The 27,526-nt window shown below is 40.0% G+C and overlaps 3 protein-coding genes and 1 long non-coding RNA gene across 6 annotated transcripts in view; 2 read left to right on the forward strand and 2 right to left on the reverse strand.

Moving 5' to 3' along the window:
• Positions 1–27,526, reverse strand: part of LOC146511717 (uncharacterized) — a 237,844-nt gene that overhangs the window by 887 nt on the left and 209,431 nt on the right. Inside the window, exons 2-5 of one of the 3 annotated variants that reach the window (XR_014876035.1) lie at positions 1,001–2,152; positions 841–907; positions 665–751; positions 77–579 (exon numbers count right to left, since the gene is read on the reverse strand). Coding sequence is in view for 1 of the 3 variants with exons in the window: in XM_085172403.1 (XP_085028529.1) it covers positions 95–583; positions 669–751; positions 841–890; positions 962–978 (639 nt within the window). In the remaining 2 variants the exon portion in view is untranslated. Of the gene's footprint in view, positions 1–76; positions 584–664; positions 752–840; positions 908–961; positions 2,153–27,526 lie in introns of those variants that run through there. The other 2 variants (XR_014876034.1, XM_085172403.1) reach the window with 2 other exon arrangements.
• LOC146511718 (uncharacterized) lies at positions 3,311–4,964 on the reverse strand. Its single transcript, XM_085172401.1, has 3 exons — positions 4,832–4,964; positions 4,695–4,741; positions 3,311–4,623 (listed from the first exon to the last, which is right to left on the reverse strand). Exons 1-3 carry the CDS (start codon positions 4,846–4,848, stop codon positions 3,731–3,733), a joined length of 957 nt encoding a protein of 318 aa, XP_085028527.1. The 5' UTR covers positions 4,849–4,964; the 3' UTR covers positions 3,311–3,730.
• LOC146511719 (neutral cholesterol ester hydrolase 1-like) lies at positions 5,962–15,577 on the forward strand. The gene is made up of 5 exons (XM_085173222.1): positions 5,962–6,235; positions 8,729–8,951; positions 9,530–9,599; positions 11,385–11,556; positions 12,288–15,577. The coding sequence occupies exons 1-5, from the start codon at positions 6,101–6,103 to the stop codon at positions 12,906–12,908; spliced, it is 1,221 nt and encodes a 406-aa protein (XP_085029348.1). The 5' UTR covers positions 5,962–6,100; the 3' UTR covers positions 12,909–15,577.
• On the forward strand, positions 24,295–26,931 carry LOC146511720 (uncharacterized). Its single transcript, XR_014876013.1, has 3 exons — positions 24,295–25,241; positions 26,208–26,290; positions 26,486–26,931. It is a non-coding gene; the product is annotated as an uncharacterized LOC146511720 (long non-coding RNA).

Below are 27,526 nucleotides of genomic sequence, written 5' to 3' on the forward strand. Positions count from 1 at the left end.
TCACTCCTGTTACTCAGCCAGTAAGAAGAGCTCACCCACACTGTTTAAAAAGTTTTACTTTCTAGAAGTAACTCACCTGGTGGGGATACTGGAGTTACTTGCTGGGTAGACCAATAACTTTGCCCCTGTAGATGGGCAACACAGTCATGTAGTGTGGATGCTTGGACTGGTAGTAAGGCTGGTAGTGTGGCCATTTTGCATGGTACTGAGGCATCTGGAGTGAGTCTAGTGGCCACTTGGCCTGATAGTGAGGTCTCTGATGCTGGTAAAGTGGACGGTCAGGCCACTGGGGCCACTGGGGCAGGAAACCAGGCAGCCTGAGTGGAGAACCAAGCTGGTGGGACACCCGAGGCTCCTTGGATCGGCAGAAGTGCTTGGGCTGGCAGGAAGGCTTACACTTTGGCTGAGTTCCCCAAGATAGGGAGTCAACCTGCTGTCGGGGACGCTGTGGTGCACTGGTGAACTGCTGGGCCTTCTGGGGAAGGCATAAACCCTTTGAGCTGTGCCGGCATACACGCTGAATGGGTGCCCGAGGTTGATGCTGCTGCTGGGGGACCCGTGACTGCAAACCAGACTTCGCTACCTGTGACATTTGAGGGTGTGCATAAAACTAGTTATCAGGCAGAGACTTGCACGGTTAGATTCACTGTTGTGCCAGGATCACTTGCCTTTGCATTCAGGGTTAAAGTATGAACAGCATTTGACTCGCTGCGCCATGAAGCATTCCCTCTGGGGTAACGACTGCCTGAATCTGGTTGGTATCCAGCAAAAAGCAGTTTGTTAACCTTTAAGAATATTTAATCTATGCAATTAACCAGTGATGCAATTTAACTTGCTTACAGTCTGCTTGATGACTTCCAACAGTGAGAAGTAGCAACAACAACAGCCATCTAAAGAAAACAAGTGTCTGTGAGCTCTAACTGAAAACTTTTAGCTTCATAGAAACCTATTTAGTACTTGCCTTAATGAAAACCTCATGGCTTCAGCAGCAAGAACCCACAAACCCAGCAGCTACTGCTGTCAGCTGCTACCAAACCAGGAGACCAGCAAAAGAACCTGAGCTCTCGAAAATCTTTAAAAGGTTTACCCCTTATCTTGTTGATTAAGTGACCACAGGTGTTCCTACTTCAGAGCAGATTAAGCTCACTATGACACCAGTGCTGTGTCCCAATTCAGGGTCTGCACGCTTGAAGTACGCATTTTAAGTGCGGTTACGTCACCGCCACACGACGACGGCTGTCCCAATTCGAAGTGTACTTCAAATGCATACTCCAAATGCGCCGTCGATTTCCCCAATTATCAAGCGTGGTCCGGTGCACGCTTCGTGGTCCCATATATCCCACAATTCATAGCGCGGCGGTGGGTGTGGATAATTTTGCCGCAAAATACGGCAGAAGGGAGCGGCCGAAGAGTGAACTGTCAAAAGTAAGTACTGAATATGACGTCACTTAATTATGTGCGAATGTTTAATAACGAAGAACATTAAAACATTGCTGTTGGCCACATGTTGGCAAAGTTGTGTGACATTAGTGATGTTTGTACTTACAGCGTTAACTTGGTTTTAAAGCCTATATATATATATATATATATATATCTATCTATATATATATATATATATATATATATATATATATATATATATATATATATATATATATATATATATATATATATATATATATATATATATATATATATATATATATATCATAATAATCTGACAATAATATAATATTGGCCATATTATATTTACATTACCACAGTGAGATGATTTTAGTCTCATGAACAACATTAGCTAATTGTTATTTACTAACTAATCTTAAATGACTGTTCAGTACAGAAATGAAGCTCAACAATCATGTTTTACAGTCCCGTGGCCTCAGCCTCAGATACTCAACTAATCAAAGTGATGTCATGACAAAACATTTTTCTCCTTCATTTCTGTCAAACAAAGCTGTATGTAAGGTATCTCGCGGTTAGTATCATGGTTGCTAGGCAACCTGAACAGCGCAACGAAGGGCTAGACCGTCCCATTTCACAAGCCTCTCACTTCCGCACTTCTCGTACTTATAGTACGCGCCGTACGTAGTACGTGTAGTGTGCGTACTTCAAGGGTGCAGACCCTAAATTGGGACACAGCCCAGGAAAGGACCTTGAGGTATTTTGCAACTCTTTTTCAGCAGCTTCCATTGTGCAGATGCTGTTCAGATGACTTAAATGTGAAAAACCTGCAGCTGAATTTTTTTGGAGCTGCTGATTGGTTTAGATGTTTGTTCTTAAAGAAGCCTAAATATTTTCACTGGATTTCCAAATAGCATGAGTTTAAATTATGATGGTTAATTCTGCTAAAAGAATACATGTGCAGCTGACAGAAGTATTCCGCCACTGGCTTTATGTCTATATCAACATGATTTCTATCAATAAAATCATTGCAAAGTTTGGAAATTCCTTTGCTACAAACATTAAAAAGTAGGTTTAGCTTAACAAACATAAACAACACATTAAATAAGTGTACTAGTCTAAAAATCTCCTTTATTTCATTTATTGCAAAAGTTTAAGAATATCATATAGCTTAGAAAAGAAAGCCTGCTGACCCCCCAACACTGAGAAGTGGTATACATTTTGTTTTACATCTTTGACCAAATCCTAACTTCCAAAGAGAAGGTGGATTCTTACTATTCGTATAAACGTGAAGCCTTTCTTCTTGTTTTGATTGCTCCCTTTACAGGTTACCACAGCTGATCATCTGCCTCGATTTCACCCTACCCTTTCTATTCCCTTCTGTCCCACCAATGATGCCCTTCACTACATCTATGAACCATAGATGCATAATTAGGAGTAGGAATATAATGTTCTAAATGTTCTTCATGCAAATTAAATTGGTACCACTGAAATGTGAATCAGATGTCTTATATTATATTTAACCAACGTTTGTGGAGTAGCGCTTCCTCTAGTGGAGGGGATTGTAAAAGCTGCATTATTAGAGTTACAATAAAGTTTACTGAAGCAGAAAGCACCAACGTCTAAGAAAAAAACCCTGTGAACTTTGCACACTCCTAGATAACACATTGAAACACAATAAAGGTCTGCCAGGTGAACAGTATCTACTTTGATCCAATGTTTTAAAGACAACAGGTCATGTCCTGTTAAGCAGTTCTTAGACTTCTGAGTGTAAGGGAGTAGATGTGCTGTGGAATGGAATTTTTAAGATATGTTCAATAGAAATGTTGCAAAAACCCTTTTGGGGCACACATAATGCTGGCAGCCTTTGTCAAAGATGGTGTAACAATATAGGGGATAATATAGGGATTTAGTTTAGCTTAACGCTAAACTAGATATTGAGCTTTTCAACAAATAAATAGACACATAGCAAAATAATTATAGCACCAGCTGTATTTTACTTTGAAAGGTCAGAACAGTGTTTCAATGTTGCAGTGCCTAAAACAGAAATCGTGAGTTCAGGAAAGTAACATCTGAACTCTTGGATGATCTTAGAGGTGTCACTAGATAACCTTCCCCATTGTTGTTCTTAGTGTTGCTGCCACATGCTTATTAGCTGCTGTGCCGGAAAGAAATTCATATTAAACACAAAAGTCCCCCGATGTTGCCCCGCCTACTTTTATGACATCCCAGCGGAGACAGTTTAATTACAAAATTTGAGGGGAGAGAAAAAAAATAAAAATAAAATTTGGATCATATTTTGTATTAGGCTGCTTGAAAAACCAATTTGCTAACGTGTATATCTGATCTGCTGGGGGTGTCGAAGATGCTTGATCCGAAAGAGCGGAGTCTTGGGTCGGTGTCCTAGCAGCCTTTCCTGGTAACGGGATATCATGGGCCGGTAATGTGAGTACTTGGCCTGGTAGCGAGGGATCAGGAGCTGGTAGGGTGGCCGTTGGGGCCACTGGGCCATTTGCGGCTGCTGGAGCCGGATACTTGGCCGGGGTACCTGCTGCCACTTTAGGGCCGAACCAGGCTGCTGGGGTGCCTGAGCCACCTGCGCCCATTTGAGTTCAGCTCTAGGCTGCTGGCGCACCTCTGCAAATTGTAGCTGTTGGAGAGGGGATTCATGCATTTGGATTAAATCCAGCTGCTGGTGTGATGAACCAGGCTCCTCTGGCACCCACAGCTGTTCAGATGGAGAGTAGAACTCTGGGGATACCTGGGACACCTTAGGCACCAGCAGCCGGTTGAGTGGAGAACGGGGCTTCTGTGGTACCTCCAGCTGCCAAAGTGGAGGACTACGCGGCATTGGCACCTGCAAGAGCACCTGTGATGGGCAGGTAGTCTCACTGGGTGGGGAGGTAGGTGGCGGCACCTGGGGCTCCTGTGACTGCCTGGATGAGAAGTTACGCTGTTGTTGGAGCACCTGTACCTGCAAACCAGACTCCGCTTCTTTTAGTGGAGGTTCAGTAGTACTTAATGAATACTGGAGATCTGGCAAAGACCTGTTTTGTGCCAGTATTTCAGCTTCAGGCTGATAATCCACTGTTACTGTTGTGTTGTAGTTACTCTCATTCAAGGTTGAATTATAGTTATCAAGTTTCCCACTGGTCCCTAATGTCTCATTTTTAAAGTAAACGCTTAAATCCAGTTGATCATCCGTATGGGGTAATTCTTGATCTGTGAGAGAACATTGGAATATGTTAGACAAAAATGTTGGTGCATAAAATTATCAAATTTTATTTGCTTACCATTTTCTTGATGACTTTTGACAGCTAGCAAGAACAACAGCAACCATCTAGACATAAAAGAGATTATAAGCTTTAATAGTGACATTAAAAATATGTTTGATTTATCTTAAAAAAAAAAAAACTTCTTTAAGGCTTGCCTTAATATAAACATCATAGCTTCAGCTACAGGAAGCAGCAAAGACAGACACTTCTGTCAGCTGCTACCAAACTATGGACCTAGAAACTAATGAACAGACAGTGAGTCAGCAAAACTCTTTGCAAAACTTTATTTTCTTACCTTCTTGCTTAATTGGCCAGCTGTGTGACTACTTGAAGCCAGGTGAAGCTAATTAAGAAACCAGCGAAGAACAATGAGGCACTGCCGGCAGATTTAAGCAACACTCTGCCAGCCTTTAGTTCAGCTTTCTTCAAATGTTTTATCAGGGTTGTTTGAAATGAAGCAGACCTGCGTAGTGTTCAGATTTTTTAATATTTATATTTAATATATTTTTTATATCTAATATCTATTTGTTTTTTAAATCAGTATTTTAATAAATTGACATTTAATTTTAATGCATATTTATTTTTAATTTAATTTTATTTGATATTTTAAATATTTTATTTACCATTGTGAACAAATAAAAACACAACATCAACAACATTTAAATTTCGGTATTTAGAGTCATCACTTAATTATTAAAACAAACTTTTAATGTTTACAGTAATATTTTTATATTTACATTATTTTTAATACAAACATGTTAAATTTAAAATATGCATTTAATATTTACATTTAACTATAAAAAATTATATTTGTAAAATGCAGAGATTACTTTCAAATTGTGATTTAAAATTTATACTTTATATTTAAGAATTCAAATTGTTTATTTATATTAACAGTATATGACTTTTATTTACACGTCACAATTTCTGTTATTTTTTTTAAATTTCCTACATATTTTACATAAATATTTTCATAATGTCATATTTGGATTTACTATTTTAATTTATATTCATACTTAATAAATTGACATTTCTATTTAACGTTTAGATTAAAATGTTTGCAAATATAGCTATAAATCTGATCAAAACTGACACGAAAAGCAAATATTTGAATTTAAATTTGTCAAAATGTCGCAGTTTTATTTCAGCATTTTATTTCGGTTTACCATCGGAGTTCAAACGGACTACATTTCCCAAATGCAACAATGTTACGAAATTCTTAAGTTACTTCCTTAGGAAGCATTTCAAAATAAGATGTATGTTTCCAGCGTAACGTCCTATCTTTGTGAAAAGATCCATGCTCTCTGCATAGAGCTTTAATTTTGAAGCCGGGGTCATTCCTCCCATTCTCGTCGATCTCTGGCGTAGGCAGCAACCGCTCCGGACCGTGTGGGAGGGTTAATCTCGTTTCAACCGTGGACGCGATGAGGCTCGGTTTGGCCGGAGCCGTGCTGCTGTCAGCGGCCGCCTACTACGTCTACCTGCCGCTACCGAGCGGAGTTAGCGAGCCGTGGAAACTGATGTTGCTGGACGCGCTTTTCCGGAGCTTCATGCAGGCGGTGAGAGCTGACTGATGACTGACAGGAGGGCAGAAAAGGGCAGGTTGATGTGAGGAAAGACAGGGCTGTCAGGATCACCACACCTGAAGCATGAAACCGTGCAGGTGAACGGGTGGTATGAGAATCAGGGTTTATTTTATAGCAGATCCGAGGTAGTGCAGAGACAAGGAAGTTACTGGTTAAAATGAAAGCCTGTTATGGCGAATGAGCCAAAATGAAAATGTCTGTAAAATCCAAATCTAAACAAGAATAAAAATATGGTTTTAGTCTCAGCCAGTATCTATTCTCACCTTCTAAAATCTCGCCTTTGACGAATGTCTACTATAATCTAATGATTAAAACGATCTAACTCTACACTGAAATTGATAACGTCAAGACAAAATTACAACAACAACCACAAAAAACAAAACAAAATACAGAAATGGGAAGAGAAATAAAAGGTAACTAGAAAATATACAACTAACTTAAGTCTGTTCATAGGTTCAACAGGTTAATTGAGAGGATAAACCCAGAAGTTTTAGAAAGTCTTGGGGTTAATTTAAAGCTTACTTTCATCACTAAGCTGGCCTTTCTGTCTTCTTGTTTATGCTTTCATTCATTGTTCTTTCATTAACTGGCTCCTACAGAATCCTTGTATATGACACTTAAAATAGATTTGCTCTCTCTGTCCTGATTGCAGTCTTAAATCTGAACGGGATCCAGAGAGCAAAACTCTTAATGCAATTTTTGCAATTTATGTTCCCGGACTTTGGAAAATCCCAGCAGGTGGCTGGACTCGACTGCAGCCATTATTAAAACAAAATATTGATTTTTGTGCTGCATTTTTTTCAAACTATCCTCGTTTTGCCTTTCATCCCTTTCACTCATATTTAAATACGCTCCTTATGTATTTGTTTAGTCATTACTAATTTTGTTTACTATTTGTTTACTATATTGGCCAGAATAATTATAATGAGCATTAGTGCAATATTGCACAGCAACAACTTCAGGGCTTTTTTGTTTTGCTCTTTACACAGAACAAGGAGTTTGTTGGTTTAATTTTTGATTAAACGGTGTGAAAATTGTGAAAATTCTTATTTGTTGTTATTATTATTATTATTATTATTATTATTATTATTATTATTATTTAATTATAAGTGGTTTGAAATCGGAAATTTTTGGAATTTGAGATTCCAACTAACCACAGCATTTTTTCAAGGCTTGTGACTCACTGACACGGAGCAATAACACCTCCTCAGGCTGGTTGTCGTCACCATTTCAACACATTGGCAAAGACTAAATCTGAAGACTTTCACCTCACCTCATCTGGGAAACTTTGTCCTACACTTGAGTAAACCAGAACTTTCACAGGAGAATCAGAACTAGGGTTGTTGATAAATCTGCATATTGGATTTGGCAGATTTTAACCTGATCCTGACAGTTTTTCCAGGGAAATTAATTATAAACTATATTATATATATTAGAGTTTTTCCTCCATGCAGAAAATATTGGCACTGACCAAACAGGTTTTGGCTTTCCATCAATGGAAAATTACAAATCTGCCCCAACCACCACCCAAAAAAGCTGTAAATAATGGTGTGGATGTGGATATTGGAGAATTAAACTGAATGCACATGGGGGGGGGGGGGGGGGGGGTGAATGGGGGGCTCTACTTTAACTGTAAAACCAGTAGCAGCCACAGTCCTTCAATCTGTATTCAGGCAATAACATAAAAAGGACCTTTAACTAGGCAGGCCACATCCCACAGAGCTGTAGCTCACCTGAAATGCTTCACATTTAATTAAACACCACACAGTTTACACGCCCACATCTTGAGTGACGAGTTTCCATGCGTGTTCCCCACATTGAACAGGTTTTCACGCCCTGCCTGTTCTTACCTTCAGGTCCCGTCACTTTGAGCACAAAGAGACAAATGGGTCACTGCAACACCAAACCTGTGGCATTCCAGTTCAAACTGAATCAGTTCCCTTAGAAAACTGTGATATTATTACAAAAATGCATTATTAAATCTCTTTGCAACCGCACAAAAAGTCCAGATTAAAATTTTCTGGATGTGTAGCTTGAGGACAATCGTTGTGCTTGATGGTGGGAATGATTATCGGGTCACACTGTAAACTGATTTCAGGGAATAGGCGGATGGTGCCACACAAGCTTAGCTACAGCTCTGCTCTGCTTCAGAGCAGAGCTGTAGCTAAACCTAAAAAATCTTTCAAGACTGGTGAAAGTGTCAGATGAGGTCGTGTAGGCAAACCCTGCGCTAACCCCCTGCATGCTCAGTCCAAGTGTGAAAGTGTCTAAAGCCAAAATCTTGGTTCTGTAACCAGCTTTGAGCATCAGTATTATGGGATTTATCATAGTTTCAACTGCAAACCTGCAATATTTCAATATTTCAATGGAGACCAACAGAATCCACAGAAGAGAACTGCAAAAAGTACTTGAAAAAATTTCCTTGAGCACAAAATATAAAAGTTATTTCTTTTCTAAAATTTCCAGAGTGATATAGCTCATGCGATGGGCGTGTGCCACCGCGTCCACGTGTTGAACCGGGTGGTGTCCTGGGTGGAGGTGATCGAGGCTCGCTCCAGCCCCGCCGTGAACGTCACGGACTCTGCGCTGGGAGGCGTGCCCACCCGGGTGTTTCATCCCATCGGAGGGGAGAAGCTGAAAAGAGGAGTTATTTATTTCCACGGTGGCGGCTGGGCCCTCTGCAGCGGACGTGAGTGCGGTGCATAAGAAGCTTTAGACAACCGTAAAGCTGCTGACGGTTAAACAAATCCAATCAACTTAAGTCTATTTTAAAGCCTATTTTTCTGCTGGTTTCATGTTTAAATCTCACTTTTCTTTTTGGGCTAAAGTTCATTTTTGTATGAAGATGCTATCATCTTCATACCCGTGTCATCATCACTGAGCCTCATTTATTCGGCGTGTGGTGCTTTCATTGCCTAAAGACTTGCTGTATTGAGTTTGTGAGCATATTGTAGCTTCTACCTCCAGTATTTTACAGAAATAACTTACGTTTTTATTCGTTATGAGTCGAAACAAACGACTGAATCCATAAAGTCATAAAGTCACAGGTCAAATGATCTGAAAGTCATATTCCCAAAGACTTTACTACTATAGGAAGTTATACGAGCAGCCGCATGAGTCATCCTCTGCTGCCCAGGAATGCTGAGACTTCTAAATCTCTTGGTATCGAGTATAATGTAATACCGACTAAGCCTAAAATGAATTTGCAATATATTACTGTAGCCTTACTGTAACTTGAGCATCGGTCACTGTTTATGTGCTTCACAGGAATGCGCTCCTATGACCATCTTTGCCGGAAGATGGCGGAGGACCTGGATGCTGTCATTATGTCAGTTGAGTAAGTTTTGGGCGTCGATCACGTGACTCTAGAAGGAACAAACCTCACATTGAAGCTGCAGGTGGTGGATTTTTATGTAAAAGGTTTGAAGACAACAAGTTATGCTTTTCTCTTGTTTTTTAGCCAATCGTAGCAAAGACAGCTGGTTGTTTCATTTTGATCTGAAACTCAATTATTGATGTTTTCAGACAGCATGTTTCAAACTCTTCCCAAAGGAGGAAAACTGGGTGAAAGTTTTCAAGAGTTTTGTTTTTTTTCATGTTTAGCATCACGGTCCATTTGTGAAACAGTCTGCAGCAGTCTGCCGCACAGACTCGGGTCTGTTCATTTATCATGGACGTGGTTTAGCTGAAGGCCATGTGATGTGGCTGAATGTGCTCAAAACATCAGTGAAACTTGTGATGAGATTATGGTCAGAGATGTACCAATTGTGCCATTCTAGGCTGATGTCAGCATTTGAAAGACCCATTTACTCACAGATATTTTTGTCTGTGCGTGTAAATTTACTTTTCTGTTATTTTAGTTTACCCTTTTGGTAAAAATCCCCCTGAAGTTTCTGTCCTGTCTTGACATGAGAAAGATTACACAGGAAAAGATCAAAATCAGTTTGCCCCCGCTGCTGACTCTCTCCTCTTAATGGAGAGTTTCTGGACTTGGATTCTTCCTTTTGTTTTTCTTCTTTATCCAAATCCATCTTTATATGCTCTCCTCTTCAGCACTGCCAGAAGGCTGCTTACTGCAGAGCCCCTGGCCTAGTCCAGCTCTGCCTTTAAACCCGTCTACATCCCTGCCACAGCCTTTAACCAGGCCCAGCTCAGCCTGTTTGACTCTGCAGTAAGCACCTACTGAAATCACTGTTCACCCCAGCTGCTAGCTCAGGAGTATCGTCACAGATGAAGGATTTAAAACTTTCATATTCTGTGAAATAATTCAATTCAATTCAATTTTATTTATATAGCACCAAATCACAACAAAAGTCGCCTCAAGGCGCTTCATAGATACAGAGAAAAACCCAACAATCATATGACCCCCTATGAGCAGCACTTTGGCGACAGTGGGAAGGAAAAACTCCCTTTTAACAGGAAGAAACCTCCAGCAGAACCAGGCTCAGGGAGGGGCGGGGCCATCTGCTGCGACTTGGTTGGGGTGAGAGAAGGAAGACAGGATAAAGACATGCTGTGGAAGAGAGACAGAGATTAATAACAGATATGATTACACAGAGAGGTCTGTTAATACATAGTGAGTGAGAAAGGTGACTGGAAAGGAAAAACTCAATGCATCATGGGAATCCCCCGGCAGCCTACGTCTATTGCAGCATAACTAAGGGAGGATTCAGGGTCACCTGGTCCAGCCCTAACTATATGCTTTAGCAAAAAGGAAAGTTTTAAGCCTAATCTTAAAAGTAGAGATAGTGTCTGTCTCCTGAATCCAAACTGGAAGCTGGTTCCACAGAAGAGGGGCCTGAAAACTGAAGGCTCTGCCTCCCATTCTACTTTTAAATACTCTAGGAACAACAAGTAGGCCTGCAGAGCGAGAGCGAAGTGCTCTAATAGGGTGATATGGTACTACAAGGTCATTAAGATAAGATGGGGCCTGATTATTTAAGACCTTGTATGTGAGGAGCAGGATTTACAGAGAAAGTCAACATTTAATATTACAGATGTTCATTTTTACCTCCAGTTTTAGCCTTTTCTGTCTATTTTTCACTTAAACTGATTTTAATTATCGTCATTATAACACCTGAGTATAACATTGCTGTCATGTTAAATTGTCCGTTTGCTGTAGCTACCGTCTTGCTCCAGAGGCCGTGTTCCCAGATCAGTACCATGATGCAATAGCGGCGTCGCGGGCCTTCCTGTCCACTGAGGTTTTAGAGCACTACAGCATCGATCCCGAGAGGGTGTGTGTGTCGGGAGACAGCGCTGGTGGAAACCTGGCTGCCGCTGTGGCGCAAAAGGTAGAAAAACAAATGCATACACAGAAGGAGAAGCAGTTTTAGGGTAGTTTGCTACTGTTTCTACTTTCTGTTTACGCAGAATACACACGTTTCTGTTTGTTTATCTCTTGAAATGATTACCTGGTGGTAGCGACCCTGTATGTAAAGTGCAGCAATGGGCACATCTTCGTGTTCTTCTATTTTTGGCTGCTCCCTTGAGTGGGTGCCACAGTGGGTCGTCCGCCTCTATCACATCCAGTTCTGTCCCACCAGCCCTCTGCATGTCCTCCTTCACTCCTTGACATCATTACAGCCTGGTTTAACCAGCCTATCACAGCGGAGACAGTGGAAACTGTCAGAAGACATCAGCTGTGTTCAGACACTGGTCAGAAACTAACCTCATCAGCTTGAGTTATTACACAGGTGACACAAGGCAGCATGTGGACAGTTTTAATCAGGTTTGTCCTAAAGTGCCCTTCCCCTGCTAAAAGAAGAGCATTTACAGTGTGCAGGGTCGGGAAGAGCGCAAGCGAGTAAACTGCGACTGTGACTGTAGAACAGCTTTATTTTAAACATGCATTATCACATTATCTTAGAATCCATAGAAATCAATGTTGATATTGGTGTCAGTCAAAAAAAAGAAAATTGGTCGGGCTTTAAATATCAGGCAAAAAGCTGCCACCGAATATTTTATGTAAGGACTGAAATCTGGTGTTTCTGAACTAAAATCTAAAGCTTGCGTGTGTCCACAGCTCAGCTCAGATGACACCCTGAAGGTGAAGTTCAAGGTCCAGGCGCTGATCTACCCCGTGCTGCAGGCGCTCGACTTCCACACCCCATCCTACCAGCAGAACCAGGCCGTGCCCATCCTCTACAGGCCCGTCATGGCTCGCTTCTGGCTGCAGTACCTGGGCGGCGACACGTCCCTGGAGCCTCTCCTGCTCGCCAACAACCACAGCTCTCTGGACGAGTCGGGCATCAGCGCCGAGACTCGCTCGAAGCTGAACTGGGCCACTTTGCTGCCGACTGAGCGCAGGAAGCACTACCGGCCGGTGCTTAAAGAAACTGGGTCACCTGGCGTGGTGGGCGAGGTGCCGGGGCTCACGGACGTGAGGGCGTCGCCGCTGCTGGCGGAGCAGGGCGTTCTGGGCAGGACGCCTAAGGCGTACGTGATGACTTGTGAGTTTGACGTGCTCAGGGATGACGGCTTAATGTACGCCAGACGTTTGCAGGACGCTGGCGTCACGGTGACCAGTGACCACTATGAGGACGGCTTTCACGGCTGCATGGTGTTTGCGTATCTGCCGATGATGTCGAGCGTGGGATGGAGGAGCATGAACAACTACATCCGCTGGCTGGACCAAAACCTGTAGGAAAAAAATCAGTTTCCACTTTGTATGAAAGATGAACTGGGGCAGAAATCTGGGATGACTAGAAAAAACCATGATCATAGCTGTTAAAACATCCCAGCTTGAGCCAAGAAGGTCAAAGGTTGGATCCACTGTGTCGATGCGGAGGCGTCTGTTTAGCACATTAAAGTTTAAAACCACTGGAACTATAAATCTACAATCAAACACGCCACCGCACATCCTCAGTGTGTCCTGACACCAAAACGTCTTCAAGCAACTGTGACCAAAGAAAGTTTTTATATAGAAATATCTATATAATTAATGGCAAACTTATAAAGACAGGTTTTATACTTATTACCTTTATTTATTAGTTTTAAAATGGAAACAAGTAGAAAACTACAAATATAAACATATAAGAACAATAATAGTTGCTGAAAACCCCTAAAGCTTAAACCATTGTGACATAGCAGCATAAAACAGTCTTGTGATTCGCTGGCAGGTGATTCATTAAAACAAATGGCTAACGCTGCAGCAGTTTTGGCCCACAGTATAATTACAGCTGTCAGTTAGTGGGTCAGTGCAACAACAGGAAAACTAAGAGCGGCTCTTATTTTACTCAGCAGTAAATCAAATGATCCCTAATTTGGCATCATCACTGCCAGATGCACAGCGACACGGCGGTATTTTTGCTCCACTGCTCCGCCCATAAAAGTCAAAAGTCAAACCTGGTTTAAATTGGGCTGATCTAACCCTTCAAGGTCGCCTCCTCAGGCAGCGATTAGTCAGATTGCTCCCCAGGAGTCCAATTCTGACCATTTGGACTTTTCTGCAATTCTCTGGATCTACTCCACTGTGTGAAAATGGGGATCCTAGAACTTGAATGGTGGTGAGTAGAGTGGCTGATGATTAAAAACCACCAAACCATGTGGCTACTAAAAACCGCTTTTAAATGCTTTGAGTCAGCACAGTTGTAACCCTCAGATACCTCAGGAGATTATCGTAGAGTTTGCTCGATTACAGTCTGCCACGGGGGAGAGATTCATGGTGTATAACCCCGTGAGTGTCGTAAAAAATGACAAGCTTGCTCCTGTGTGTGGTTTCAACTTCCACTAAAACCGTTTAATTTCCGAGTCGTAACTTAAAACCTTGTCGTGCGCCACTTTGTAGCTGACGGTCAGTGATTGGGGGATATTTCAGGCTTAATTTATCCCTCTAATGTCAGCCGCAGTCAGCTGTATCATTAGTAGCCACTTTAGTCACTCACATTTAAATCTAGACCTGCTAATGTGCAAACTTGTGAATTTCACTGAAAGTGAATTTTCTCATGTCTGGTCACCGCATCCCTGCTAGTTCTCATCTTAATATCTGATCTCAGTGATACGCCTCGCTAAGAAGTACAAATCAGTTAAATGTGACTCACAGGGTTGATATTTATCAAAGTCAGGTATGCTTTTTGATTTTTATTAGCAAAGTTCCTCTGAAAACTATTTTTTCTGTGTTTATCAGGGAATATAAAATATACATATTAACACTCAGAATTGAGAAAACACTGGATACTAAATATTGAATTATTATTATTTTGTTATTTTTTTAAACACATTCGAGGTGGTGAAAAAACGTTTTATTTCATTTAAGAAGAAGTGCAAGAAGAAACGACACAGCCACAGCTTAACCGTGCTGAAAGATAATCTGTGGCTTGTTTCCAACATTTCCTGCCATCAGTTGCATTTTCTCTGGGTCGTTTTAACCCTCAGAGGCCTAAATGTTCCAGCTGCCCTGCTCCCAATCTAAAGCCTGTAATTTACAGGATAAACAAACAGACTTCTGTGACAAGAAATGAAACAGTTCTTCTTTAACGTTAGACCGTTTAGTGCGTTTTTTTTTTACTTGATTGCTGTGAGTTAGGCTTTTTTAAAAGCGAAAAATCACACGTTCTGATGGCTGATAACTTAAACCTCGCAAGTTTGATAACAAAGTGATGTCATTTGCTGCAAATTGGGGGGGTTTTTTGCAGCAGGAAGTTTGACTTTTGGGTGACATTCAGGACTGAAATGACTGAAAACATTCGATTTCATTTTCAGCATAATTATGAAGAGAAATGACAAAAGGCCCAGCTGGCCTGTAGTATGGCTCGAAATTCCTCAGATATGATGTTTTATGATGTAACGAGACACTGAAGACACACACACACACAAAGCCAGACAGTCGGGCTTAGTGTGTGTGTGTGTTGTAAAAGTATGTCAGAGTTCACAGCTGTGTATACTCACTGGGTTGTGCAATAATGTATGTCTCAAACTGTCTCTCAATCTCTGTGACTTCACTCTCAGATGACCACTGGACCACGGGGCCAATGCAATGATGAACGCTGTGAATGATTATTTTTTAAACAAGAGTAAAATTGCTCTATCGCCACGAGAGAATCGGTCCCAAGTGGGATATCACGTTTCCCGCTCGCCCGGTGCTGCTGGCTCAAAACAAATATAATGAACTGACGGCGGTGAATGACTCGCTGTTGGCGTTCAGCCAGACTGGAGCGGGAACGCCGAGCTGAGGGTGGTCGAATTATTCCACAAAAATGTAATTTTCTTTCTCTCCTCTAAAGGAAATGATTCCAGACGTCTTATTTCTAACATGTGGCTTTTATTCACGTACATGTATAATGGTATAACTCATCTATAAATTAGACGCGCGAGCTTGCGGTAAAGTAAGTCTGAGTGCTGTCGTTTTAATTCTGTATGTGAAATTATGCGTTTAATGGGTTCACATTGTATAAATAAGGTTTTAATGCGAGTCGGGTTATGCAACAGGTTGTTTCAGGCGAGCCGATATGGAAAACCGAGCCCAGATGTGCTCCTGCAGTGCTGGTAAATCTCGTAAAGGAGCTGTTTTATTGGCTGCTGTCACAACTGTGCAGGGAGGATGAAGAGGTTTCCTTTTATGTTATCTATGTTTTTATTTCCATTCTGCGCTGTATGTTTGTTGTAATCTGGGTTTTAATTTTCTGTCCATGCACGTGTCAGTGCGGGAGACCCGTGACACTCCTGGATACGTTTTTAAGCTGTGATTACAAGAACAAAGGAACTGCAGGTGGTGCTCAGCAGCACTGGGTAGAAGAGCAACATAATGGTTTGTTATCTACATCTGCTGTTATTCAAAAAAGCCAAGATCCAGACCCATAAATCATTTATAACTTTACTGGTGTTGATATGACTGCAGCTGAAATGAGGTTCAGCTTTTGGTAACACCGTGCTTTAATTAACCGTCCTGCTGAGCATGTAAAAGCAGCATAGAAATGATATCAGACACAGTGAAGTACTACTGTCAGAGTGCTTTTTAAACTGTTTTTTCTGGCATATCCGTCTTTAAGTCACAACCCATATGTTTTCGACCATTAAAGGTACTGTATTGTGCAAAAGTCTCAAGCCATTTCTTTGTAGTTTGCTCGGAAAAAAGTGGAAAAATATGCAGTGATTTATTGAAAAATGTGGCGCAAACATATGTTGCAGTATATCAGGCAAAAACCGAGTTTATACAATTCGATATCTTGGTGTGACCGCCTTTATTCTTCAACACAGCCTGAACTTTCTGAGCAGCCTGACCGCCTCCGCACACGCTGACGATGATTCCAATCAAAATGTAAAATTTGGATTCCCTCCATTAGATCTGTTGCCCTGATTTTCAGTCCAGTTCTTGTGTAATTTGGCTTACCACAGCCTTTTCTCCTGTTTCCCCTCCTTAAGAATGGCTTCTTGACAGCCACCCTTCCACTGAGACCATTTCTGATGAAGCTTGTGTGATTGAAGGGCCAGATGCCGATCTCAGGTCCTGTGTCTGGTTTTTCCTTCTCCTTAAGGACACGACTTCCACACACTGTTCATCTGCTGTAGATAATTTATTAAGCCTGCTTTAAGTGCTTCTTTTGTTCTGTCACTAAGTTTTCAGCTAATAGCTCTCTGGGATGTAAAATTGCATTTCTTTTGCCTGCCAAACTGTTTTATCTGTGACATTTTTGTAGACTCAGCTGAAAAATTTGGAACAACTCCTGTGCTTTTGTGACCCTAAAGATACAGTTCAAAATTAATTCTTTGCCAAGTTATCTGCTGTGTGCAGACACCACTGATTCATCCCTTGAGTTGGGTATCTTTGTTTTGCTTAAGTGATAAGGAGCGGAACAAACAGTTCAAGTACAGGCACTGGACTGAAGGTGTGGGAAAAAGCAGTCAGTGTCCAGAGAAAAAATTTGAAAGACTACCAGAAAGTGTGGAGAACTACAACTCAAGACCACTTTAAAAATTTCAAGAATATCTGACACCTTGGAAGGAAATATAAAGAAACAAGGGGAAGCTTGACACATGTGCACAGCACTTCAGTCATAGAATTTTTTTTAATTTTAAATCTCCTGCAACATTCACCTAAACTATTATCTGAATGTGAAATGATAACTGCTGTGACTTTGTCAAAAAAATCTATCGATCTGAAGAAATGTCAAGTCACGCTGAACTTAGGCTGCAGTTTACTTTTGTGTAATACCAGTTTTTACCACAAGATGGAGCAGTGAGTCAGTGTAACCTTTTTTTAACCAAGTAATTAAAAACATGTTCTTATTTACCATGGCAGGAAAAGAAGAAACATCAAGACCAAAAACTTTACACTTCAGAAAACATGCCACGCACCTGCTGGTTAAATACTGCCACCTGGTGGTCACAGTTACAGTTAAAAGTTCTGTAGACAGTGTTGGCAAAAACACAAACACAAACGCAACACTTCAATTCCTCGGTGCTGGTGCCGCTCCTGCCTTTCTCCGATCCTGCTTTTCATTACCATCGACTGGTTGAGGCGTCAAACAACATGCGACCGTCCACGATGCGTCCAACGGAGGATGTTTGCACGAATGGAAGATCTTAACGGCACAGATGATCTGGCAGTAAAAACAATATACTCGTCTCCAAGTGAAGATTGACAGACTCTTCGACTACGCTAAGAAAACAGAAGAATGAAGTGATGTTAATTTTCTTTTTCAAACTGCTTTATTTTCATTACTACACTTACAACGGAGTCAGACAAAATAAGACAAGCAGAAAAATGCAAAACGAAACAATTTGTCTAAGACCATCATCATTATCCTATTCTAATTCTCATCATCATCATTTCAACAGCAAGTCATCATCACATTGTCTTTATTATTATACATACAGGTAATTATATAACGAAGCCATAATATATGCAGTTAGAGTATATAATTTATATAATCGTAAACTACAGTTTATAGATCTATAAGGATAATAATAATAAGGAAAAAATAACAAACGGTCCAGTCAAAGGTCAGATTTCCTCAGTTTTAAAGTCACTATTACTTTGCTGTTACTTATTATTACTCACAGTTGCACAGCTCTGAGTCACCTCTAGACCTGATCGGAGGGGCCAGCACAGCTCCCACATACACCAAAAACAAAAACAGACCCCACACGGCTTCATGGAGGAAGCCTGTTACTGAGTAGTCACCAGTGTTGGGAATGACACAGAGGAAGGCTTTGGACCTGCAGCTTTAACTATGGGGTACAAATACACAGACACAACACAAACGCATGCAGTAAGAGAGGGGGGTGGGCAACGAACTGCTCCCAAGGTGTGAAATGATGATGAAGTATGATTAAAAAAACAACTACAAAAACAGTTTTTTTTAATAAACAACAAAAAAAATATTTTTAAATATATAAAAAAATATTAGAAATAAACATACTGGATAAGTTAATGTTATAATATTCTTATGTTTTTATTTTCTTATTATAAACAAATTAATTAACATTTGTTATATGTTAATTAATATTTATCAATATTACTAAATAATGTTAAGTATAAATATAATTATATATTAATATGTATTTTATATAATGTCATTACCTGTATTTAGGGATGGGTACCGGTATCCGGTGCCATGATGGCACCGGTTCTGACATAAACGGTAGTAACCAGACCGAAAAGCAGCGCACATTTCGGTGCTTTATTTCGGTGCTTTTTTTCCTGAGCTGTGATACACTTTCTTCTTCCTTACATTTGTATTGGCGGTTGGCAAACAACTGAAAGGTGCATTACCGCCACCAACTGGTATGGAATGATACACTTTAGATTCTAGCCAATCATTTTACGTTTCCGAGAATAGTAGGCGGGTCCAGGTACGTACATCCTTTTAGAGCAGAGCTACAGATTAAAAATGCCCAAGGCGAAGCGGTCAAAAGTCTGGTTGTACTTCACAGCAAAAGATGCAAACTCAGCAGCTGCAACAAGTGATTTAAGCTGATACTGTGATACTGTCAAAGAAGGTAACACCTCAAATCTGATGAAACACCTGGCGACGCATAGTGTTTTTTTTTAAAGCCGAGAAATGCGCCGTATTTGATAGCTTGCTGCGAGACCTCACACCGAGCACATCTACTGCTTGTGGGTTGCCTGTTATCGGACCCGGAATTAGCAACATCCCCCAAAAACCCGAAGAGGAGAGTCCTGGCCCCTAGCCCTGCCAGTGTAGCAGAAATGATGACGGATGATGATGGCAGCAGCAGCCGTTCTTCTCTGCGTGGGTAGCTTAATGTTGTTCGTGTGTAATTTACGTTGAGTAGGCTAACCACGTTATTACATTAATGCATGTAAGGTGAACTAGCAAACACCATCATAGCTACATGCAGCTGTCTTCTTGTTTGATGGCAGATACTCCCTTCACCCTGGCCAAAAAGGCTAAAATGACCAAAGAAAAAGTGGAAAACAGTTAAACATGAGAGGTTTTTGGACAAAGTTTGTGTTTTTTCCATTGTTTAAGCACTGCTTCCAGCCAAGAATGATACCATATATGCCCTATAGCTGCAGAAAAGGCTAACATTGTTATCTTTTTACAAAAAAACAGCTGAACATGAGAGGTTTTTGGACCACTTTTGTGTTTTCCATTCTTTAAGCACCAGTTTGAGCACCGTTTAAGCACCGGCACCGTTTCAAAAGTACCGGTTTGGCACCGGTATCGGATAAAACCTAAACGATACCCATCCCTACCTGTATTATTTATAATTAGATTTTATCATTATATTAATAGTTATAATTATTCTAGTATACAACAACTTAAGTACTCTTACACATAATATAAATGCAATATATACATATATATTTATTGATCTCACATGATGTTAGAAGACAGATGCTTTAGATACTCTAACTGTGTGAAACCTTGGAACTTTCTACAATTAAATTTATCATAAAGGTAACACGAGTGATAAAACAGGAACGACAGCTGTAGCTCACAATAGACGTTTTTTAACAGCTTCTGTGTTTCCCTCATACGCACAATAATAACATGGACTGAACCACCTCTTACAACCACTGGCACTTATCAGTATATCTCACTGATCTCAACTGCAGTACTGTAAATTCTATATAGACAAGCATACAATACAATAATTATAGTTTTAAAACTGTTTACAACTGTTTATTAATACTCACAGTTGTATATCTACAATCTGTATAGTTTTTATATTTTTAACCACATATATAACATGGTCATACTCTGTAAGTAGCTTGTACACTCACTACAGCTATAGCCTGTACATACTTATAGTATATTCATAATATACCTTCATATACATTATAATCGATCCATATTCTGTAATCTATCTATCTATATATGTTATTGTTAAAGCACTTTCTGGATGGATGCAAACTGCATTTCTCTGCCTCGTACTTGTGACGTGCAGTGACAATAAAGTTGAATTCTAAATTCTGAATTCTATTTGGGGTCAGTTTTTGTGAAATAAATAAAGATATTCTATAATCTTGTCATATATACATATTATGTTACGTTGTTATATTTATATGATGTTTTATGTTTGAAGCTACAATGGTTTCTGGCTCTGTGTAACAAAAGAATGAAAGAGTATACTTAAAAGCAGAATACAAAAAGATCCAGCTCAGTATTTATTGGGGCTGCCAACTCTGAACAAATTTCATATAAAAACAAATATAAACTACCAAATTATTGTAAATTATTGTTCTTGCCAATTATTTACTATCTACCATACTGTATTAGTATTATTTGTCTCAGACTGCTTTTTGTGTTGTTTTTTTGTTCAGTTTTTTTTTTTGTTGTTGGTTTTTTTCTTTGTATCGAAAAAATCCAAATAAAGAGATATTTAAAAAAGAAAAAGAAAAAAAAGAACCTACAATGGAGCAATTCAATTCAATTTTATTTATATAGCGCCAAATCACAACAAAAGTCGCCTCAAGGCGCTTTATATTGTACAGTAGCTTGCACAATAATAGGCTCAGAGGATGGGCTCATTCTTTTAAATAAGGTAGAGAGGATTTTGAAAGTATGGATGATTCTTTACAAATAATTTGACTTTTCACACGTAAAAAATATTATAATTTTTTAATAACTTTAAAAAAAAAATCTGTTTTTATCTTTTCAGTGCATTTTAATCCCGAGTGTCAAAAAGGAAACTGTACAGAGAAATTATAAATTAATATAAGTATATAAATAAATGTATCTATTTAGATTTAAAACAACTGAAATGTTTGTAATAACTAACACACACACACACACACACACACACTTTTTGACATCTTGCATCTCCAAGAGAAAAAAAGTGCGTTTGGTTGTTTTGAAACTCATTTTCAAAGTCAACAGATTTCAGGGCTCTAAATTTGTCGCGGTCTGGGTGGCAGACTGTGGGGATGTGAGGAAAAGGAGGACCCAGGCGCAGAGCTCTGTGTGCTTAGCAGCGCGTTTATTTACAGTGGTAAGGAAAATAACAGTAAATCCTCTGTGCAATCCTGACTGCCGTGACGTGTCCTCTTCCCAGTGTCAGTGTCCCTTCTCCCCCCCGAGCTCGCTGTCCTCTTGTCTCCCTGCTTCTCGTGAAGCCACGCAATGATCCCGCATCGGAGAGAGCTCCACCACACTCTCAGGTAGCTCCTCCGACTAGGCCTTGTCAGCTGCAGGTGTGTCACGGACTTCAGGTGTGGCCAATTTCCTGCCAGGGCCACACACACACACCCACACACCTACATACACATATCTAGAAGCAGGGAGAACGAGGGACAGCAATAACAAAATACATATAATAATAATAATATAATTCATAACTGCTCAGGGACCCTGGGTCGCTCCGAGCCAGGGTCGGAGCGACCCAGCAAATTAAATTCTGCTGTTTTGCTATTATTATTATTTTACACTCGATGTAAATCAAAGTTATATGACAATCATGAGAATATTTTGTGATGAACCATATTTTCCCATCCTGTTCATCCTCATGATGTTTTATTTACGTCTGCTGAACGTGCTTTCATACAACATAAAACCTGCTGTGAATGTGACTCATTCATATCTCCAGCTGTGCACCAAAACAGCCCCACATGTAGCTATTTGACATCACATCTGCAGCAGCGGTAATTATAATTGTGATATGTCAGCAGGTCGGGGGGAACTTTTGAACGTTAATTCATGATAAATTCTCTATAATTTCTCTACGATGGTCATTGTAGATAAATGAAATAAAAAGATTTAAATAAAGCCGCTGCACACCACTGCATTCTTAACTGAAGAAGCACTTTGCTTTATACACACTCACTGGACACTTCATTAGTTACACCTTGCTGTTATGACATTGGACCCGCTTTTGCCTTCAGAGCTGCTTTAATTCTTCATGGCAACGATTCAACGAGCTGCAGATTTGCTTTTTCCCAAAGGTGCTGGATTATGGTCTGGCGACTGTGGAGGTCATTTGGGTACTGTGAGCTCATTGTCATGGTCAAGAAACCAGTTTGAGAGGATTTGAGTTTTGCAACATGGAGCATTAACCCGAATCATCCATCAGAGGATGGCCAATTCCAGAAAGCCAGTTTTGGAAACCATTTCTCACTTGAGGGAAGTGGAATCTAGTGTGGTCTTCTGCTGCGAATGCAGTGGTTCCCAAACTTTTTTTGCTGGGCTCCCCTTTGTTTTACAAGAAAAATGTTCGCGCCCCCCCCTTATCGCGCGTGACCACACACACCCATATTTTGCTCCATTGCGGTTTCTTTCACACCTCAAACATTTAGTAAACAATTAAGCAAATACAAGTAACCTGCAATAAATTACAGGTAGAAATAAAATAAACTACTAACTCTTTTACGCTACGTCCACACCTACACGGGTATTTTTAAAAACGCAGCTGTTTCGTCCACACGTAAATGGCGTTTCGAATCACCGAAAATGGAGATTTTTTAAAACTCATTTTATTCCGTTTACGTGTGGACGAGGAATACAGAGCTCGTCATGCTACGTCAAAGGTATGTGCCTTTTTTCATGTCACGCTGTGCGCCACGTTTATATGAGATGAATTGCAGAATTGCAGATAGTAGTGATGGGATTTCCGGTTTTACACGCAGTTACTGTCCCTCCATTTAGAAAGGCAGAGGCGTGTGATTATTTTTGCTCTAGTTGTTTTTTTCATGTGTAATAATATTCAACATTGCTATCAATGCATTTTTCAAAAAATGCCTCTCTGTGCAAAATGGGTTTTAAAACATAAACAACTGTGGAATACTGTTTGTCCTGATTTGAAGAGCCCAGCGCTGCTCCCGACACAGGGAAAACCAATCCTGCAGGGAGACCTACCTCGGCACTTGTGCAGGTGAAACCAAAGGGAAGATATGCTTCACCATATTTTCTAGTATTTGGCTTAGAATGAAGTTGGTTTGGAAACATTCAGCGATGCTTCATCTCCTGCTTTGCGTTTCTGGGGCGGCCCGTGCTAGCAGTGTCCAAGTGTTTTGCCCCCCCATCCCCTTTCATACCGCGCCCCTTTGTAATGGCTCTGCGCCCCCCCTAGGGGGCGGGCCCCACACTTTGGGAAGGTCTGTGCTAATGCCTCACAGTTCAATGCGTTGTCTGTTTAGAGATGCTCTTTTGCATAACTTCATGTAACAAAGGGTTACTTGAGTTGCTGTTGTGTTCCTGTGTATTGATGGGATAGACTTCAGTGTGGAAATGACCTCATAGCCCTTCCCAGTTTGATGGGCAGCTTTTCTAAGATCATTGCTGATGTCTTTTCTCTGTGGCATACCTGAATGGTCCTCACCAGCAAAACTGCCCAAACTGCTTCTTTTATAGATGTTTTCACATTTGCTGGTGATCAGATAATCAGGTGGAATTAATTAGCAGGACCCAGCTTCTACTTACCTTACTACTTTTTATGCAAACAGTGAGGGAGTACTTCATTTTTCACATCTGTATGTGTGTTGCTTTTACCCTTAAATGTCCATCATGAGCCAACAGTAAGTCTGATATTCACATTTAATTATTGTTATTAGATTACACTCATTAGTGACATTAAAAATGAAATAATTATTTATTATGATTGGAATATTTGAAATAACAAAACAAATATTCCGTAGTGATTTAATTCGACTTAATTATTTATTCAGTTAATTCGCTATGGATCACACATTCATAAATTATAGTCACTAAATTAGCATTTATTATAATTGCCTATAATGTACTCACTATTTTATTCTTCATCCCACTGCTGTCATTTCTAAGTAAGCGTGTGTGTCTATTACACGTATTCTAAATCTTTCAAATATACAGCATGCACGTGCTAGCACTTATTTTTTAGCAGCGTTTAATGAACTGGTATTGAATTTCACAATAAAAGTCTACCACAGGAGATGGCGCCAAATCCTCCAATGCACACAAACCTTCAGCCAGTAAATCCACCTTTACGCATATGGATTGATGTTATTTATCACTACCATATTTCTAGAAACGATGTAAAACCAAATTGTTCTGTTGTGAATGTGATAGATTTGCACTTCAATATTTTTTTAATTCCTCGACTTAGTTTTTAAGACGGATTTTGATCAGTGTTTCTTATTTGACATTTTGGAGAGTAAAAACACGTGCAGAGCGAGAGACTTGTGCCAGACTTTCTCCATCTGTCATCCGGGTGAAAAACTGGCTTCAGTCTGAGCCAATCTCACACTGGATATCAAAGAAATCGGTTGGCTTCCCATCCCAAGGTTTCCTTGTTCGTTTTTTTTTTTTGTCCTTCAAGTCAAAGCTTGCAAGGAACCGGAAATTCATCAGGTGCTTGCGTGACATTAAACAACATGCCTGCCTGGTCATGTGATCAAGAAATGGCAAAAATATGCTTCTCCCTGACAAACAGGTCTTTCTGTCTTTGCATGCTATGAACAACCAAACCTGCATCATCAAGCCTGCATTGAGCACAGCTGAGGAGGGATTCAGATCCCCGCTGATAAAAAGCATGAAGGAATCAGAGGGGAAAAGATTATATAACATTACACTGCAAGGCAGCAATGTCTCTAACACGGGTGGGTCTTTTTTCTTTGAAGATTTATCATATCATATCATATTTATCATATTTCCCTGCCAAAATGTGAATTATGACTCATGCCTGTTGTCTTTTCTAAACACATGTTATAATTTCAGTTAGCTGCTATTTAATTCAATTCAGTTTTATTTATCTAGCGCCAAATCAGAACAACTATCATCCCAAAGGTGCTTTATATTGTAAGGTACAGACCCTCCTGCTGCACAGCATCTTGTGTAAAACCATGAACACGTGTATGTTCACAACTACGGAGAGCTAGAAAGGAGAAAAGTTTAAAAAGATAGCGAGCTGCTCTTTCTTAAGTGTAGATGTGGTCGGTTTCCTTCAAGTGACCCAGCGGTGTAATTTATGATCCCAGCTATATTTTTTATATGTATCATTGTGATATTCCCACACAGTCTCACAGCAGGTAGTTTCGACCTTTAATTAATAGATTTGAATTTTACAGTTTTTCCTGTCACTGAATATGATTTTTGTTCTGCCAACTGACATTAACATAAAATAAATCCTTTCATTGCTCACACCAGGGACCCGAGATTGAGCCACAAATCATTTTTTTTAAATTATTTTTAATAAATTATCCATTGAATCCATTACTCGGTTTGGTGTAAATATCAAAAGTGCCTCGGTTAGGCTTAAAAAAATTCTTTGCTTGTGTTAAAATGCGATGCTTGCCGCTTCTTCTAAACTTCGGTTTTCTTGGTGGCGCGTCCCCGCTTTGTCTGGACCACATATGTGCTGCAGATATGAAATATACTTCCTTTTGAAAATCCGTGAGATTCAAAATCTTGCTGATCGTCACACAACAGTTTATGACAGTTCGTGCTCATGAGTACAAATGGATAAATTAAGTTTTATTTCACATTTTGCCATCTGACTAGGATGGATATTTTATTTTAATAATAAATACATTTCCCATCATTAATCTGCCTCTACTGCGTTTCAGGGTTCACAGGAATTGGCACATTGGTGCGAGAAGGATAATAACTTGATGAGAACCTCAACTCTAACCACATGTCTTGGAAAAATGTAAATATATTTGATACATATCAGGGTAGTTATTTCTTTTTGTCTCCGAGTTGCCAAAAAACTGTAAAAACAGTAATACATGTTCTGATAGTGTAGAGTTAATGTCATCATATGATGACTTAGCTCTCACAAGGTTAAGATTATATGCTTTGATTTGATTGCAATCTTTCACTTCTAATAACTACATTTTAATAGGAAACATACTGAACATGGAGACACGAAGACTCAAACTAAACCTGAAGACGAAGAAGAGGGAAAAGTGGAGGAGAGGGAGGAATGAACTAAAAATTATTGATGCGACACTGAAACTCATCACTGGAGTGACCAACATGAATCAAATATTCAAAGATGTCACAGGAAATAAAGCTGTTAAAATAAAAGAGCAAAGAAAAACAGTAATTGTAACAGGCACCCAACTCAAACTTGATTTGTTTTGCTCACACTAGAATAAAAACAGGACTGAAGCCTCTTTAAGACTAAGAATTATTGGTTCTTGCAACCTGCTTGTTTGTTTTTTTCACCTTTAGTGATTCACTGGAAATAGTAGCAGTGACCAACTACGTGTTCAGAGGTTTAGCACATAACAGCCTCAACCTCTGGGTGAGCACTTTCAACTTAAAGGTGACTGCAAAGCAGAGCAGGGGTGGCAATCTCAGTCCACGAGGGCCGGTGTCCCTGCAGGTTTTAGATCTCACCTTGGGTCAACACACCTGAATCACATGATTAGTTCGTTACCAGGCCTCTGGAGAACTTCAGGACATGTTGAGGAGCTAATTTAGCCATTTAAATCAGCTGCGTTGGTTCAAGGACACATCTAAAACCTGCAGGGACGCCGGCCCTCGTGGACTGAGATTGCCCACCCCTGAGCTAAAGCAATCTTTTTAGGGTGGCACTGGAATCAAACAGGGTGGCAAAATCAAAGCCATTTTGTTACCCTTGTCTAGGTTTTACATTCTGTAATATGTATTATATTACAGTATGTATTATATATGGTTAAAATGCATCAAATGCAGTAAGTATACACCTTTCATATAAACATAATCTGTAACTTTCTTATTGGCTTTAGCCCAAATAACTACAGTTACATTTTTGATTTTATGTACTGTATAGCCTATATAATAAACCAGCATGTAGCCCAAAAATATAAAACCCAGAAGGCTACAGAACATGAGGTGGATCAGTTAGAAATACAACTCTAATTTTGTTTCACACTCTTTTTATTAGAAATAATCAAAA

The sequence above is a fragment of the Neolamprologus multifasciatus genome, chromosome 9 (assembly GCF_963576455.1).
Source record: "Neolamprologus multifasciatus chromosome 9, fNeoMul1.2, whole genome shotgun sequence".
NCBI lineage: Eukaryota > Metazoa > Chordata > Actinopteri > Cichliformes > Cichlidae > Neolamprologus > Neolamprologus multifasciatus.

Excerpts from the sequence above, each read along its gene's own strand:
- LOC146511718 (XM_085172401.1), bottom strand. Across the intron at positions 4,624-4,694 it reads CAAAAGTCATCAAGAAAATG|ATCAAGAATTACCCCATACG; the intron begins GTAAGCAAATAA and ends GTTCTCTCACAG.
- LOC146511719 (XM_085173222.1), top strand. The coding sequence starts at position 6,101 with ATGAGGCTCGGTTTGGCCGGAGCCGTGCTGCTGTCAGCGGCCGCCTAC. Across the intron at positions 6,236-8,728 it reads TCCGGAGCTTCATGCAGGCG|AGTGATATAGCTCATGCGAT; the intron begins GTGAGAGCTGAC and ends TAAAATTTCCAG. Across the intron at positions 11,557-12,287 it reads CTGCCGCTGTGGCGCAAAAG|CTCAGCTCAGATGACACCCT; the intron begins GTAGAAAAACAA and ends GTGTGTCCACAG.